The 15,694-nt window shown below is 33.5% G+C and overlaps 2 protein-coding genes across 12 annotated transcripts in view; one reads left to right on the plus strand and one right to left on the minus strand.

The window, feature by feature from the left end:
• Positions 1-550, minus strand: part of LOC106881313 (mitochondrial import inner membrane translocase subunit Tim9-like) — a 13,719-nt gene extending 13,169 nt beyond the window's left edge. The window contains exon 1 of the mRNA XM_089351815.1: positions 199-550. Coding sequence (XP_089207941.1) covers positions 199-213 — 15 coding nt within the window. The 5' untranslated portion in view covers positions 214-550. The remainder of the gene's footprint in view (positions 1-198) is intronic.
• Positions 1-15,694, plus strand: part of LOC106881312 (arfaptin-2) — an 88,438-nt gene that overhangs the window by 4,177 nt on the left and 68,567 nt on the right. The window contains exon 1 of one of the 11 annotated variants that reach the window (XM_089351807.1): positions 12,874-13,003. The exons of the other annotated variants lie outside the window; for them this stretch is intronic. The gene's annotated coding sequence lies outside the window, so the exon portion shown is untranslated. Of the gene's footprint in view, positions 1-12,873; positions 13,004-15,694 lie in introns of those variants that run through there. 11 annotated transcript variants of the gene reach the window in all.

Genomic DNA, 15,694 nt, shown 5'->3' on the forward strand with positions numbered 1-15,694 from the left:
AACTGAACAAACGACTACATACAAAGGAACTCTCTGTCTCTCTTCTATATATGTCAGTGTCTCTATATCTGAACGTATGAATGTGTGTGTGTGTGTGTGTGTGTATGTATGTAGTGTGTTGGTCATTTTTGCTGAAGCAAACTAAACGGTACAGAATGTGTAGGCAATATGTCTAGGAGTAGCGTAAGTTCAGCCTACCTGAATATGCAACATGTCACCCGACGTGTTTTGCTTCTCTACATCTTCAGCGCATAATCTACATTTTTCATTGTAACACTCACGATGTAATTATAGGTTGCAGGTCCTCCTTGAGATTGAAGAACTTATTCAGTATTACAAATGTTTGTAACTATTTCTCTCCACCCCTCCGCCGCCTTTTTGTTTTTACTCGACTGCAAACAACCACCAGTTTATTCGGATTCTATTTTTTTTCTAAAGTAGCAAACAATTGTAATTTCTCGAGCGTGTTTTTTTTTCTTTCATTCAATCAAACCGGACTTCTCGTATTTTTGTTGAAGATAGCGCAGGTATTAGCGGGCTCAGGTATATATACTGCCGCGTTTTGAGTTAATATCTCTTTAGATCAAAATAAGAACCAGCAACGCGCACACTAGGTAAGGTCAATCAACTCTACCGTCCAATAATCCTTTCTATTATAGGCACAAGGCCTGAAATTTTGGGGGAGGAGACTAGTCGATTACATCGCCCCCAGCACTCAACTAGTACTTAATTTTATCGACTTCGAAAGGATGTCAGGCAAAGTCGACATCAGCGGTCTTCGAACTCACAACGTAAAGATGGATGAAATGCCGCTAAGCATTTTATCCGGAATGCTAACGATTCTGCCAGTTCGTCACCTTACAGCCTTCCGATCAAAATAATTACGGTTTTAAAATTCGGCTTAAAATGACATGTATAGGGAGGAAGTGATTAGTTCAATCCACACCGTATATGACTGGCACTTGTATGGGCACTTTATCAATACAGAAAGAGTGAAAAGCAAAACCACCCTCGGCGCGATTTGAACTCAGAACGTATCGACATACAGCAACGCATTTTGCTCGCAGCTCTACCAGTTCCAATGAATGATTTGGTTCAGTTTATTTTAATATAATTCCTTAATATATCCTATTTTGTTTGTACTGTTGCATCGTGGCTAAATTTTCACCTCGGTACGAAATCTTTCGAATAAATTCTTTAATTGATCAATTAAATGTTCTTATTTTAATTGAAGGTATCGATATTTACTGATTTATAATCCAGTCAAAAACTTACGTCGAGTAAGCCCGCTATCTCCGATCAAACACTTACGTTTTCAGTTGTAGGTGTGAAGTGTTGTAGTGTATTCCCTGCATACGTAGACACGTATCTGGTTTTATAATTATAGCCTTAGCCATTAAAAATATATTTATATATCTAGCAGGTGATTGTTATTGTCGAATCGATTCGGTAGCTTATTTCCGAACCTGGTTGCAGCAATTTTATTTGAATAATCATTGAGAAAGGTGTAAACATTGAAATATCCATTTTACCCCACCGATTTGTTTACCTTTTTTTTTTCTTTTTCTTTTTTTTTTTAAAGAAATCACTATTTTTTAATTCGTGTCGAGGGCAGTTAAGCTTTTCGATCTTTTGAAACTCGACAAAATCAATACAAGGACTCTTGGGGGAAGGTTGAACGTCACAGCGTCCTATTTCTTCACTATAAATCTAAAGCCTTTGGGAAATCTCTATTACTTAAAAAAACAAAAAACAAAAAAAAATCAGGTTTAGGTAGGATTGGAGAAAAATAGTTTTCATTGTTTATATGTATGTGTGGATAGATAGACGGATCTACACAAACGCTTTTAAATGTAAAAATGCATTGATTGCGTTGTTCAGCCTTTGTATTTGTTACACAACAATAATATAGTTTCAGTACTGTTCTTTCAATTACTAACTAATGGGTTTAACTGTCTTTGACACGCCAGCTATCAACCGCCAAATTTATAGTTTGTTTGTGATGGCAGCTGTTATACAACGTGTGTTAACAGCCTATCGGTTGGTATAAGACCATCTCAACACACATCTGTTACTTTTAGCTTTTGCCACGTCTTAGCTAGAAAATGAAACGTACATTTCCACCATGTTAATTAATAAACATTTAACTATAGTTAATACTGCGCGTAAAGGTAATAAGCTCTTGGTGGACTGAAACCTGGGTTTGATTCTTAAATTGTAGCTGTGTATTACTTGAAAAGTTAGCGTTACAATAAATACCTTTATTTCTATCCCCTTCCCCAAAGGAGCTGGGCAGCTGCTAATGAATACCTCTGATCAAATAGGTCATGCACATTGCCACTGTTGAAGTAATTTGTAAGAGGTATAGGTGAGTGTGTGTGTGTGGAGTATTCACATTTATATATTACAAGGAATCAATAAATTTATTAATAAAATAGATATTACCGCAAATAGTATTAATATTCAATATAGATTAGTTTAGCTAGTTATCAGTGTTGTTTCAATCTGGATTGCATTAATTATTGCTTACGTGACATGTATGTATGTATGTATGTATGTATGTATGTAACAAAAAAATAAAGAGGGAGAGAAAGAGAGAGAATCATGATTTATAGTTAAGTTAGTGTTTATATAATGCCATGAAATAGATCTCTAGAAAATAGTACACACATTAATGATGTCATTAAATAGCTAATTAGAAACAAATTATGCTTGAGAGGAAAACAAGGAGTATCAGTCAGTGACTAATATTGAAATGTTTGACAAGTATGGGAGACAACTCTGGAGATGTTTGACTCTCATTAGACCTCCTCTGTGAAGCATAGACTTCATTGTATATGCTGAAGTGGTGATGAGAGAATCATTAAGTCAATGCATAAGGTTGGCATACAAAAATAGAAATGTTCAGAGAACAGTTTAATATTAGATGCCATCTGCAAGAGGAAATAATTAAGTTTGTGTTTACATATTTAATGCAAAGAATACCAAAAAGCTAACTAGACAAGAAAGCATGCAATGAGGGGGTGAAAAATATTACTCACTGACTAATACTTCTTGCTTTGTTCCAGAACATTGTCTTGCATTCATACTATTGCATTGGTTGAACATATACTGCAGCTGCACTCCTTAATGCATAACATCTTTCATGACTCTGTAGTTTATCTTTTCAAATTTCCAGCATTGCACTTGGTTTATTCATTTTTGTCATTTCTACGTCTCTTATTGTTGATGTTTTGGTGTCATATTGCTATACTTTCCAATGTTCATCTAATCATTGACACTGATACAGTTGAGATGTTATAAGGGAGATGTTATAAGGGATAATGCCAGCTATTGTTGTGTGAATTTATATCTAAGAGAGTTAAATGTCTACCCCAGGCAGCTATAAAAGTAATAAAACTACAAGCTAGCATCTAATTATTGCCAGTAAATTATGTGTTAGCATTGTAAGTACTCTTTATATGAGCCTATAGCCAAGCTGAGCTATTACTGTTAACTTTATATCTCTAATACATACAGCCTATGGTGTTGAACATTTATCATGAGAAGCTGACAGCACTAACAAGAAAATAGAAGCAGTAGCCTATACCATTACCAAATAAAGTCCAGCTATATTAACAGCTGGTACCTAACCATCTTAAAGTAAATTTCTCAGTTATTATTTCAGTACTATGTAGTGTATGAATGACTGCGTGGTTAAGGAGGTTGCTTCTCAACCACATGGTTTTGAGTTCATAAGTGTCTGCTGTTATAATCCCTGGTCCTGGATTTGGCAGATGTAAACTGACAGAAGCCCATTGTGTGTGTGTGTGTGTGTGTGCTTGTATTTCCTTGTCACTATCATTCAAGTAATATCCTTCATTTTCAATTTTTTGTGTAAACATGTCTAACTTTGAGGAAATATTATTTTACTTGAAAACTAGTTCACTGCAGCAGGAAGAGCATTCAGCCTTAGAAAATCCACCTCAAATTGTGTGACATATTCAAGCATGAAAAGTGTATGTATAATTGATGATGATGATGATATATTTAAGAACAAAACTAGTTTAATACTTTGAGCATTACTATTCTAGTAATTAAGACATTTGATTATAATCAGAGACCAAATAATTGAAACTTTGTGTAGATATAAATTAAGAAAAGTATATCATCTTTTAAAGGTGATAGTTTTAGTCTAAAAACTGGTAATATTGTTATTGGTCAAAAAACTTGTTCCAGTTTCAGCCATTGGGTTAGGGATGTGCTGGGACAGCCACAGTGGTGAGATGAAGATGCAGGTTCATTGGAATGCATTGATTTGAAAGGTCAAGTGCTCTGCTAATACTGGTTGGTAGAGGTGGTCAACTGTTTTATTATCACTCTGTTAAAAGGTTTGTCCAGCAAAGTGAAAAGTTTGAAATGGTAGCTTCTTTCTTAGGCAGAAGGAGTCCAGCATTCTTTGCATGCTTGATTTCCTGGTCAGCTGAGTGTATGCATGTGCTTACAGTTAATTTGATTTTGTATTTGAAGGCTGTACACAGTCTCTCATTTGCAAGATAGATTTATTTAAAGCATAAAAAACTAAATGTCATAATGTAAATATGAATATATTCTCCCCCACCTCAGCTTAGTTTTTCCTGTTTTGCAAGTTACTAGGCAACCTCACTAATGCCAGTGGAAAAAGCCCCAACAAAATATAAAAAAAAAAAACACCACCACACACACTGTAAAGTGGTTGGTGTTACAAATGGCATCTGGTCATAAAAGCCATGCCAAAGCTGACATCAGAGCTCAATACAGCCCTTGCTGGATCTTGCCAAAACATCCAACCCATGCCAGTATGGGAAAAGAATGATGACAATGATAATTATATTGATAAATCTTTTTAACTTCTGTACTTCCTGGTACTCATTCAAATAGAAAGACAGTGCAGTTTAGAGGAGTATTTCCTTATAATCCCCTCTCTCTTGCTCCCCACTCTCTCTGTTATGGGTTGCAACAAGTTTAAAAAGTGGCTGTGATTAAATTAATATTTTCTACACAGTTAATTCCTCTTTGACTAATCATCTTGGATGTCACTTCCTTTCATGTTTCATGTGTGGGTGTGATTAGATGCATGCACAATTTGGTATGTGTATATTTTTTGTAGATGAAATGTTATGAACAAAATGTTGTAGCTATTAGCTTTTCTCAAGATTTCATTTATAATAGCTGAAAATACAATTTTTTTTCTGTTTTCCTTGACAATGATCTGTTGGTGGTACTGTTGACCCTTTCAGAGTTTGAACAAAATACCATTTTAAAAGCCAACAACTAGTAAGGATAGTTGTACTTGTTAAACCTTTCTCCAATGTAACCAATGGTATATAGTGACCTAAATTCTTGTCACTGACCTATTCTAGCAAGATTGTGCATGTTTGTGTTTGTGTGTGTGCTATGGATACAGTTTAAAACATTTCATTTCATCACCTGCTAAATACCAATTTTAATAAATGAGTTTTATAAAAAGGAAGATGTCTTATTAATTGATGAATTTTGTAAAGTAAGCTATTTTTACAACCCATTTTTTTAAAAGGCAAAACAATAATTAGTTTTGTTTTATTTTTGTTCATTTGATTTTATTTTTAATGCGGTTTTTCCATGTTTACATGAGTTTGATGGGGACATATTTGAAGCAGGATCTTATAGCCGGGTACTTTTACTGTTGCAAACCCTTACCTATTTTTCAAGTAAGGGATTTGTTATTCCATTAACTTTGTAAAAGCTTAGTGACCAACAGTCATAAAATATCTAAGGAATGTAAATTTAACACTGTTTAGCTTAAGCAAAGCATTATATATATATATATATATATATATATATATATATATATATATATATATATCTTGGGTCATCCCATAAATAATGCAGTTTTTTTTTAATACTTCTTTTATTTTTCAAAATTAAGATAAAGTTCTTTTTTAATCTAAAATATACTCTCCTTCATTTTCTACAATGCTCTTACATCTATCTGGTAGACTTGTAAGGCCCCTCTTCTAAAATTCACTTGTCTGTGACAAAACATACTCCTCCAGTACTGTTCTGACCTCTTCTGTAGAATTCATATTTTTTCTGTCCAAATGATTTTGATAACTGCAGAATAAATGATAATCAGATGGAGCACTGTCTGCCAAATATGGTGGGTGGGGCATCATTTTCCATTCAAACTGCTCCAGCCTTTGGAATATCATCCTCGCTCTATGTGGTTGAGAATTATCCTGATGGAAGAACACCTTTCGTCTTGAAAGCAAAGATGGTCATTTTTCTTCTAGTGCTGACTTAAACGGCTCAAGCTGCTCGTAGCAGATCTCCTTTGTTATCTTTTGGTTTGAGTTTAAAAGTTCAAAGTGGACTAAACCTTTCATATCCCACCAAACAGATAACAATACCTTGTGTGGTTGAAGCCCTTTAGCCCGGGGTGCTGGTGTTTCTTCTTTCCCTACCGACTCTCTTTGGTGTTTAACATTTTTATAGAGAACCCATTTCTCATCACCAGTCACTCTTTGGTCCAAAAAAGGTTCATTTATGAAATGTAACAGCAAAGAAGAGCAAACATTCACTCTCTGCACATGATTAGACTTGGAAAGTTTGTGAGGAACCCATTGACCCAATTTGCTGACTTTTCTGATGGCATGCAGGTGTCAGTGAATGGTTGAATAACCAAATCCAAGCTTCTCTGCTAGTTCCTCAACAGTTATGATGGGATTTTGTTCCACCAGGGCTTGCAGGACATCATCGTTGAGCTCTACAGATCTTCCAGGACAAAGCTCATCTCCTAGGCTGTAGTTTCCTGCTTGGAATTTCTGGAACCACCATTGACACTGGCTGATGCTTATTGAATAAACACTCAAAATGCCTGGTCTGGGAATTGAAACCGCAATCCTTTGACCACGAGTCCACTGCCCTAACCATTGGGGCATTGCATGCCTCCACACATTATGCAATACAATTGTATCAATAAATTCTCTTTGAAGGCTATATAAGTAGGAGACACTTGCTCTGACATGTATTGTTATCTTAAGGCATGGGCACTTTGGCTAGTTGCCCAGAGGCCTCACAAGTCTGGAGGCCCAGTTCTTATCTCTGTATGTTTTCGCTTGTTGTCAATAAATAAATAAATAAATACTATAAGGCCCAGTGCACTGATTTGCCTGGGAGCTTCATGTGTGTAGGGACCCAATTTTGATCTATGTTGTGGCTTATCAATAAACAAATACTATAAAGTCCAGTGCTCTGATTTTCCCAAGGGCTTATAATACTGTTAAGATGGCCCAGGTGATAATGTTGATGATTACTGAACCTCAAATCATAGCTGCAGCCCAGCCTATATCTGTATTTCATAATTTTCAATCTAATTTTGTGATCACAAATTATTTTCATATTATATCGAGTTAAATTTTAAAAACTTCATCTTTCTGGAAACTTTTAACATCCTGGAATTTAGTTATTAAAATGATAGAAGACTTTGTCTTCTTTAGATAACCAAAACTAAATTATAAAAATAGCTACCTTTGAAGTGATTTTTTTTCTTTTCCACTTAAAAGAAAAACAGTTTCTATGGAGATTTTTGTCATGCTTGTTAGATGTTTTTGAAAATGATGTTCACACAAGTCCAGTTTCCTTTTTCCTATCAATTTGGTCGTTTTCTAATGGCCTCCCGTACAGTGTTAAATCACCATTTGTGATTATAATTGTCAAACATAGTGCATACAGAGAGAGAGAGAGAGATGAATGTGTAGATATACTGGCATGAGATTTATATATATATATATATATATATATATATATATATATATATATATACTGCTATAAAGATAAAGTTGATATATTTCAGGGGAGAAAGGGAAAATGCTTTTGGACTCTGTATTAATACCATATATGACAAACATATTTTTTTAAGAAGCAAAAGAATCAGTATGTGCTGAATGAATGTTTTGAAGAAATGGAGACCAAAAGGTATCTTTTAGATAAATGATTGTTAATTAGAGAAATATATATATAAGGAAATTCCTCAAATGACCAAAGACAAATATGAATTTTGTGAACAACTTGAGCTTTACAGAGTTAAAACTTGAAGTGGTACTCACTAGATCATAAATGCCAGTGTATAAGGTGACTATGTATGAAAGAATACTTACTGAAATTCTATTTAAAATGTAGTTTCGAGCTATACTTGCTGTATAAACTATCTAACAGTATTTCACAATAAGTGTTGGTTTTGGTTCAGTGTTTGAGAAGTTTTCCCAAGATAGATACTAACGAGTTTTTTTTTTAGGTATGTTTTAGTATACACTGAAGCAAAATCAACAATTGTTATCTATAATAGTTATTAAAACTGTGGACTGATGCTGTTTAGTACACTTCTAAGTGACAGTAGTCTTGGTTAGCAAAATTTAGGCAGTCCATTTTAAATAATGGTAAGAATGTTAGCTACTTACCATAATATATGTCAAATGTACCCAACAGGTGTATGTCAGCTTAAGGCTGCTGTGCTGTTATCTTAAGCTATGTTTAATAGACTTGTACAACATTTTTATTATTCTTATTTCAAACTGTATTACTATTCTAGTTTCACAAACCTACTTCTAAGTTTCAATAGAAAATATTGAGAATTAAGACTATTGGTGTTGGGATCCACTAAATCACATGATGTTTAGGTTCAGATTTTATACTTATGTGTAAGATGATCTCTTGTGTTTCTTTTCTTTTTTAAGGTTAAGATTCCATCATATATACACTGACATGTATGGTATTCATAATGATAACCTAGAAAAATAACTGGCGTGTTTAATATGACAGTATTAACCCTTTTGTTACCAACCCATCTAAGGCCACATCTTGTTCTAAACACAAACTTCCTGTTTAAAATGATCTAAATTAAAATCTTTCATTAAAATTCCACATTAATTTATGTTCCAAACACCTGTTTCATAATGATAAAATTATTTTACTAAACTCATCATTATTTTAAAAATTAATTTGAAAGAAAGGCAGTGTATTTCAACAGACATATGGGAACAAAAAAAAGTTAAATAAACTTCTCATATTATTAGCATGGAAATTAATATGGAAAAATATTAAAAAAAAAAAAAAACAATTGTAAATTAATAAGTTTAGATACTAGTATTTACAGTTTTATTAATGAGAGTATTAGAATTACTTTCAACCTGTTATTTTTAATTTTTAAAATTGATTTATTTGGTTATTTATTGTTCTTGGCAGTGTTTCTGTAGGTAATATCTGATGAAAGCATTCATGCATGCAGACACCCACAAACATACATACTGCTTGATTAAAAAAAAAAAAAATTTTAATAATTAAACTTAAAATATATTGAATATTAGTAGATATGAATTGAAGTGCAATTCATTTGATAGAAAAACAGGTTAAAAAAAAGGAAAAAAAACAACTGCAAAAATGTGTGTTAGGTCTGAGCTGCTTGATAGGATTACTTTTACAGTGAGTTTGATTAGAAATCAATGTAATTACAAACTACAATTTATTGAGATTCTTAATCTTTAATTTGGTAGTTTCAAAATTAAGATTCTCTGCTAAATGCTATTTGGCTGTCATATTGCATTTGTCCATTAGCTAAAGAAAATAATTAGAGTATTTTAAAAATAGGTGACTAAAACTTTTAGGTGGTTAGGTTGTTGAATATTCTGTTGAACATCTATCAGGTAACTTCGTATGCAAAATTGCTCAGAAAACTGCTCTGTTATTCCTGATATTTTTTTAAAATGCACATTTATGTTTGCATATATGTATATACAATGCTACCTTGTCATACATTACCTTTTTTAATAAAAAGCTACTTATAAGTAGAAAAAAATAAATAAAATTCTATAGACTTTAGGTCAATGTTTTACATAAAAAATATTGTTTGTAAATGTTAGTAATTGTTATTAGCTGTTGAGGGTTGCTGATTGTTTAAAGCAGGTTTCTAATCAGTGATTCACAAAGAGATTGTTATCATTCATATTGATGAACTGGTTGGAAAACAACCAATCTAGCTGGGAAAATGTACAAAGTTATTCATGTCATTGTAGCTTATATGTAATGCAAGCTAATGTGTATGTGTGTATATGTATATAAATCGGTGTGTTATAGAAGGCTGTAGCAATGCAGATCGAACATTAAATATCAATAACGCCATCAACAAAGATATTGCAGTTTTATCTTAGAAATACTTGTTCGGTTCTGATGTTTTGAGTAAAATACACCTTTATGTAATCATTTAGAGAACAAGAGAAAGAGATAAATTACAAGTCCATTAGGTTGTCATGACAATTCATCAGCATACCAACCTAATGGGTGTCTATTTTTTTTCATCCTTTTGTTCACTGTTTGATTGATAGATGGCACTCTTTTGACTTGGAGGTTTGACCATAGTGGCTCAGCAAGCTAAGGTGGTTGTAGTGACCAGCAAATTGTAGGTTTTACATTAGAGTGACATTCTAGGTAAATTGCCTTACAGGCCTGTAGAACTCTTACCAGTCTAGGTTTCTGTTCACTTAATGCCTTTGTAAAGGGGTATTTTACTCAAAACATCAGGACCAAGTAAATATTTCTAATGCAACATTTCAATATCTTTGTAATTATGATTACTGATATTCAACATTCACTCTGCATTGCTATATCCTTCTGTAACACATTGACTTTCTACATGTTCTGTAATGCTTCAAGCAAACTACAGCACCCTACCTCCACTCCTTTCTCTCTTTCTTTCTCTACATGTATATATGTGTGTAGAGAGAGAGAGAGAGAGAGAGAGATGTATAGATATTGAAATCACAATGTGTATTAGAAAATCTTAGTTAAATTTAATCTTGTTTGCCTGCAGTTTATAACAGCCATGCTATAGAAAGTAATCAAATGTAAATACTTCTTATTGTCTTTGCACACAAAAAAGTAAAGATGGTCCTGATATGTTTCAAGGCTGGTTGGCCATTCTTTAGAGGATAAGTGCATTTCATCCTTCTACTTATGAAGAGAATTTGATAACAGTCACTATTTAAATCAAGTATAAATCAGGACGAAGCTGAAGTAGCTGACTAATTTGTGGTGTTATTAAAAAATTAATATTTTATGCATAGATAATATGTATCAGAAAATCTAAGATGAATTTAGTCCACAGTAATTAGACTATAATTTATAATGCTCTCCTGCTTGAGAGAGGAAGAGAGCAACTGTTAATACATTTTGTTCTCTCTGCACTCAGAAAATAAATGAGTTTTATCCTGATATATTTCAAGGCTGGTTGACCCATCTTTATAGGCAGAAATGTGAGGTGTATTTTTCCTCTAATTAGAGGATATGTATGGAAATCTATGAGAAATGAAGGGACAAATAAGGCATTGATTTTGGCAACACATGGAAGTGCTGGGCTGGGTATGATTAGTTGGGGGAGTGGATACTGTTACTTTCTAGAAGGCTGTATAGACTTTTACCCCTTTTGAAGGATGGAAATGAAAACTCAAGGAAAGATAGGAGTGGTTGTGGGTGTTTGATAAGCAGAAAGTGCAATTTGCAAAGGATGCTGTACTGAAGCTGTTAAGTTGTAAGGTGAAGTGTGAGGGATAAGGGAATCCAGACATTGGTCAAGCAAATGTGTGGTGAAGGTGTGGAAATATGCGTGATGGATTGGGCTTGGTGGAGGATAGAATCTATGACATTTCAAAGGGTACTCTTCATCATCATCATCATCGTTTAACGTCCGCTTTCCATGCTAGCATGGGTTGGATGATTTGACTGAGGACTGGTGAAACCAGATGGCTATACCAGGCTCCAATCTGATTTGGTAGAGTTTCTACAGCTGGATGTCCTTCCTAACGCCAACCACTCAGAGAGTGTAGTGGGTGCTTTTACGTGCCACTGGCACGAATGCCAGTCAGGCGGTACTGGCAACGGCCACAAAAAAGTGGTTCATTTGCTTCAACTTTGAAACAAATTCAAGGTTTTTGTCATGGTGACAAGGGTAGAGGGAAATGTGAGAAAGGATTTAGTATCTTAAAATCTTATTTTCAATAGTCTGAAGAGATCAGTGTTGGCATTTATGCTGTTGAGATGTATGAAGTAAACATGATATACTGATTTGTGTTAAATCGACTACTTTTTTCCTGTTAAAAAAGATCTGTAAAGGATCATTGGTAGCGGCTTGACATGTGCACTACTGTAAAGCTGTGACTTAGCTATCGTTTGCAATATGGTTAATGACCTTGTTTTTCTTTGATCTGCTTGTCAGTATGTTTAATTTCCCATGGAATTTATCACTATCATATTTATTTCCTATACTCTATACTTAGATTAGTAAGAAATAAAAGATTTTTTGTCACTTCCCTGTCAACAACAAACAATGTGTAACATATGTATTTGTGTGTTTTTCTTGGTCTTCTAGAGTTTGCTTGTTTGTTGAAATAGAGAATTACGGCAGTGTATGTCAGATACCTTCAGTGAGCAGTTCAGTTTATGGCAAGTTAATATTTACTTTATAGTGGTTTCCTGCTAAAAAGGTATAGTGTGTTGAGCATTCACATATGTTCACATATGTTGGACAAGGCTTACAGTTGATATCAAATCAGGTGTGATTGAAGTTGGAAACAGCAACATTTCTCCTTTGTTTCAATACATGAAAGTTTTTTGGTGTCATATTCAGTAAATTAATCAAAATAACTGTATTATTATTCTTTTTGGTATACTGCTATTAACGCCATCTTTCTTGTTTAGGTTACTTTGTCTGTTTATCTGATGCCATCATGGAAATTTGTATGTGTGGGATCATGATTACAGTGATGATGATGATTTAGAATTTAGTATCTGGTTGTTTTTTTGTTTTTTTTTAATGTCTTAGTCAGCAGAGTGAAGGGTGCACCCATGAATCTTTCCATGCCCTCCATGACTGCTAAGAGGAAGTTATTCTCAATCTGAAGGCCTGGTCCAAGTCCTTGCAACAGAGTAGACTCTTTTAAAGAATTTCAAGATCCAGGTAATGGTGTAGTCGTGCAATATATTCATCAGTCCACTAACAATGTGAATTTAGTATTAAACCACCCACTAAAATATTTTAATTATCATGCAGGTAAATACATAATATTTTCCTCTTTAATCATTTCTTATCTATCAAACAATCAGATTCCTAAATCTTAATGTTAAAAAGAAAAAGAAAAGTTTCACATGCATACATAATGGAAGTCAACCTTTGTTTTATTTATTGTTCTGAATATGTCTTATTGTCACCTATCTAATGATTACATTTTAATACTAAAAATTGTGTCAGTCAATTGTTTCACTGATGACATCTGCTAAAATTCCCAAACAGCAGACTACTGAAATAGTAACCTTAACTTTCATGGATTTTGCAGAAGCTAATTTCTTTAGTGCAAATGGTTGAAACTGTATTTATTCATGCATAGTTGACCTGTATGTAGCCGTAGTTGACGGTCATTAACTACCATTAAATTCCTGTACACCCTAACTGTTTTATAGAATGAAGTAGATATGAAAAGTTCAGTATTACTCAAGTAACATTCTTTTGTAAACAACTATTAAACTGAAAATTAATGATAATTGAACTGGTATATACCTGAGTGAAAGCCAGTTGTATTAATTAGTGTATGTCTAAATGCAACCTTTTTTAAAAATAGTTTTGAATCTGTTCTATATGTATAATGGTACAAACATGGCTGTATGGTTAAGAAGTTTGTTTCCAAACTACATGGTTAAGATCTGGTAGATAGAAACTGAAAGAAGCCTATCGTGTGTGTATGTATGTATGTATATATATATATATATATATATATATATATATATATATATATGTTGTTGTACTTGGGGATGGTCATATTGCCAGTTTAGCCAATAAAAATACACGCACCGTATATTTGGTGTTAATTTGCTTCAGCTTTATATTACATTAATCTTAATCTTATTTCGGCCAGAGTTCTTTCGTCACACTTCTGTGACCTCATCAGTGGTCCTTTGTTTCTTTCTTTCTTATGTGTGTCTCACCTTGCTAACTATCAGCCATTTTGTATTTTGTATTCCTATTGTATGTGTCTACGCATGCGTGTCCTTCAATGTGTCTGTGTCTTTTGTAAGTGCATGTGTGTATGGGGAGTGTCTGTATCACCTATATTCTCTGTTAATATGTGTTCGTTTGTATTTTTATTTATTTATTTGTTCATCAAAAATCTTGCAAAACATATATATATATATATATATATATATATATATATATATTCTCCTCCCTCGGTTGCTCCTGCTTAAACCATCAATTCTCTGTACCCATACTATTCCTTCAGCTTTACTACTACCAACCTATGAGGCATTCACAAAAGAATAGAGAGAGAGAGACAGACATCCGAAGACTATGAAATATTTACCTATTTAAAGACTATGGAAATATCTACAAAACATTTCACTTGATAATTTTTTTTCTCCAGTTTAATTGTTTTTCTTATTTTACTCTTAGTTGAAAAAGTTTAAAAGATGGAAACCAGTACTAAAATGTACTTCATGATAAAATTATTTTAGCATTTTCTACCTTGTCTTATTTTCCTTATCAGTTTGTCTGTCTGTCTGTCGAGAGAGAGAAGTTTCAAAAATTAAACAGAAGTACAACAAAGGGACAAACAGAAAATTCACACACATGGCATGGTTATGCTCAATTCTCATCAGTTATTATCTAAAGAATAATTACAGTTTCATGCCATGTGTGTACACTTGTGTCTCCTTGTATTGGCAGATGCTATAGTTGTGAAGTCACCATCATACAAATGGTATCATTCATTTCTGGTCTTCCATGAAAGCATGTCTAGCCAAGGGAAAAAGATTACCTTACTAGGAAACAGTTAAGGGTTGGCAACAGGAAGGACATCTAACCAAAGAAAATTGACTATGTAAGTAGGGAAAAGTGGACATTAAGCCAATGGTGATGACATGCATGCATACATGCATGTAGGCATGTATGTCAATTTGGGATACGCAGTTGCGGCTTTGAGGCCAAACTTTTCCTCTGTTGGTGTGTTGTCCTTTTTGTAGCAGTAAATTTTCAAATATTTAATATGTTCACAGTAAAATTATCCTTCCCTACTACTCCAAAACTTGGAATGAAATAAATGGGTGTGACTGTTTGGGTATTGACATTTTGGTTTGGCTGAATGCACATTCACACCTGTTTTAGTAATGAAAAGAAACACATACACACAGGTATGCTGAAATATATACTTATAGATCGATAGAGTGAAAAAGGGGAAGGAAGAGAGAGTGAAAGAGACATATACATACAAAGAGAACTTGGTGCTCACACATAAATACAGAGAAAGAGCAGGAGGGAATGAGAGTAACATTAAAATGTCTGATGTCAAATAAGTCAGCATCTAATCAGAGATGCCAACTAGACTGCATCAAAATGGCTTTACCAAAACCTCTCATACCCACCTTGTTGATGTTATAGCAACATCTAATCATTGTAAACTTTATGAAAATTCTACTCGTAGTAATGCTCAGATTTAGGAACTGAAGTAGTAAGTATAAATAACAATACCATTTTTCTTGTGTGTATGTGTGTGTGTGTACACATATGTGCATGGTCTCAACGGTGTGTACATTTGATAATGTTTATGCAAAATTTATATATTATTGTACATTTTTTATGAATATTACGTATGACACTAAT

The sequence above is a fragment of the Octopus bimaculoides genome, chromosome 5 (genome assembly GCF_046866305.1).
Source record: "Octopus bimaculoides isolate indiv1 chromosome 5, ASM4686630v1, whole genome shotgun sequence".
In the NCBI taxonomy this organism is placed as follows: Eukaryota; Metazoa; Mollusca; class Cephalopoda; order Octopoda; family Octopodidae; genus Octopus; species Octopus bimaculoides.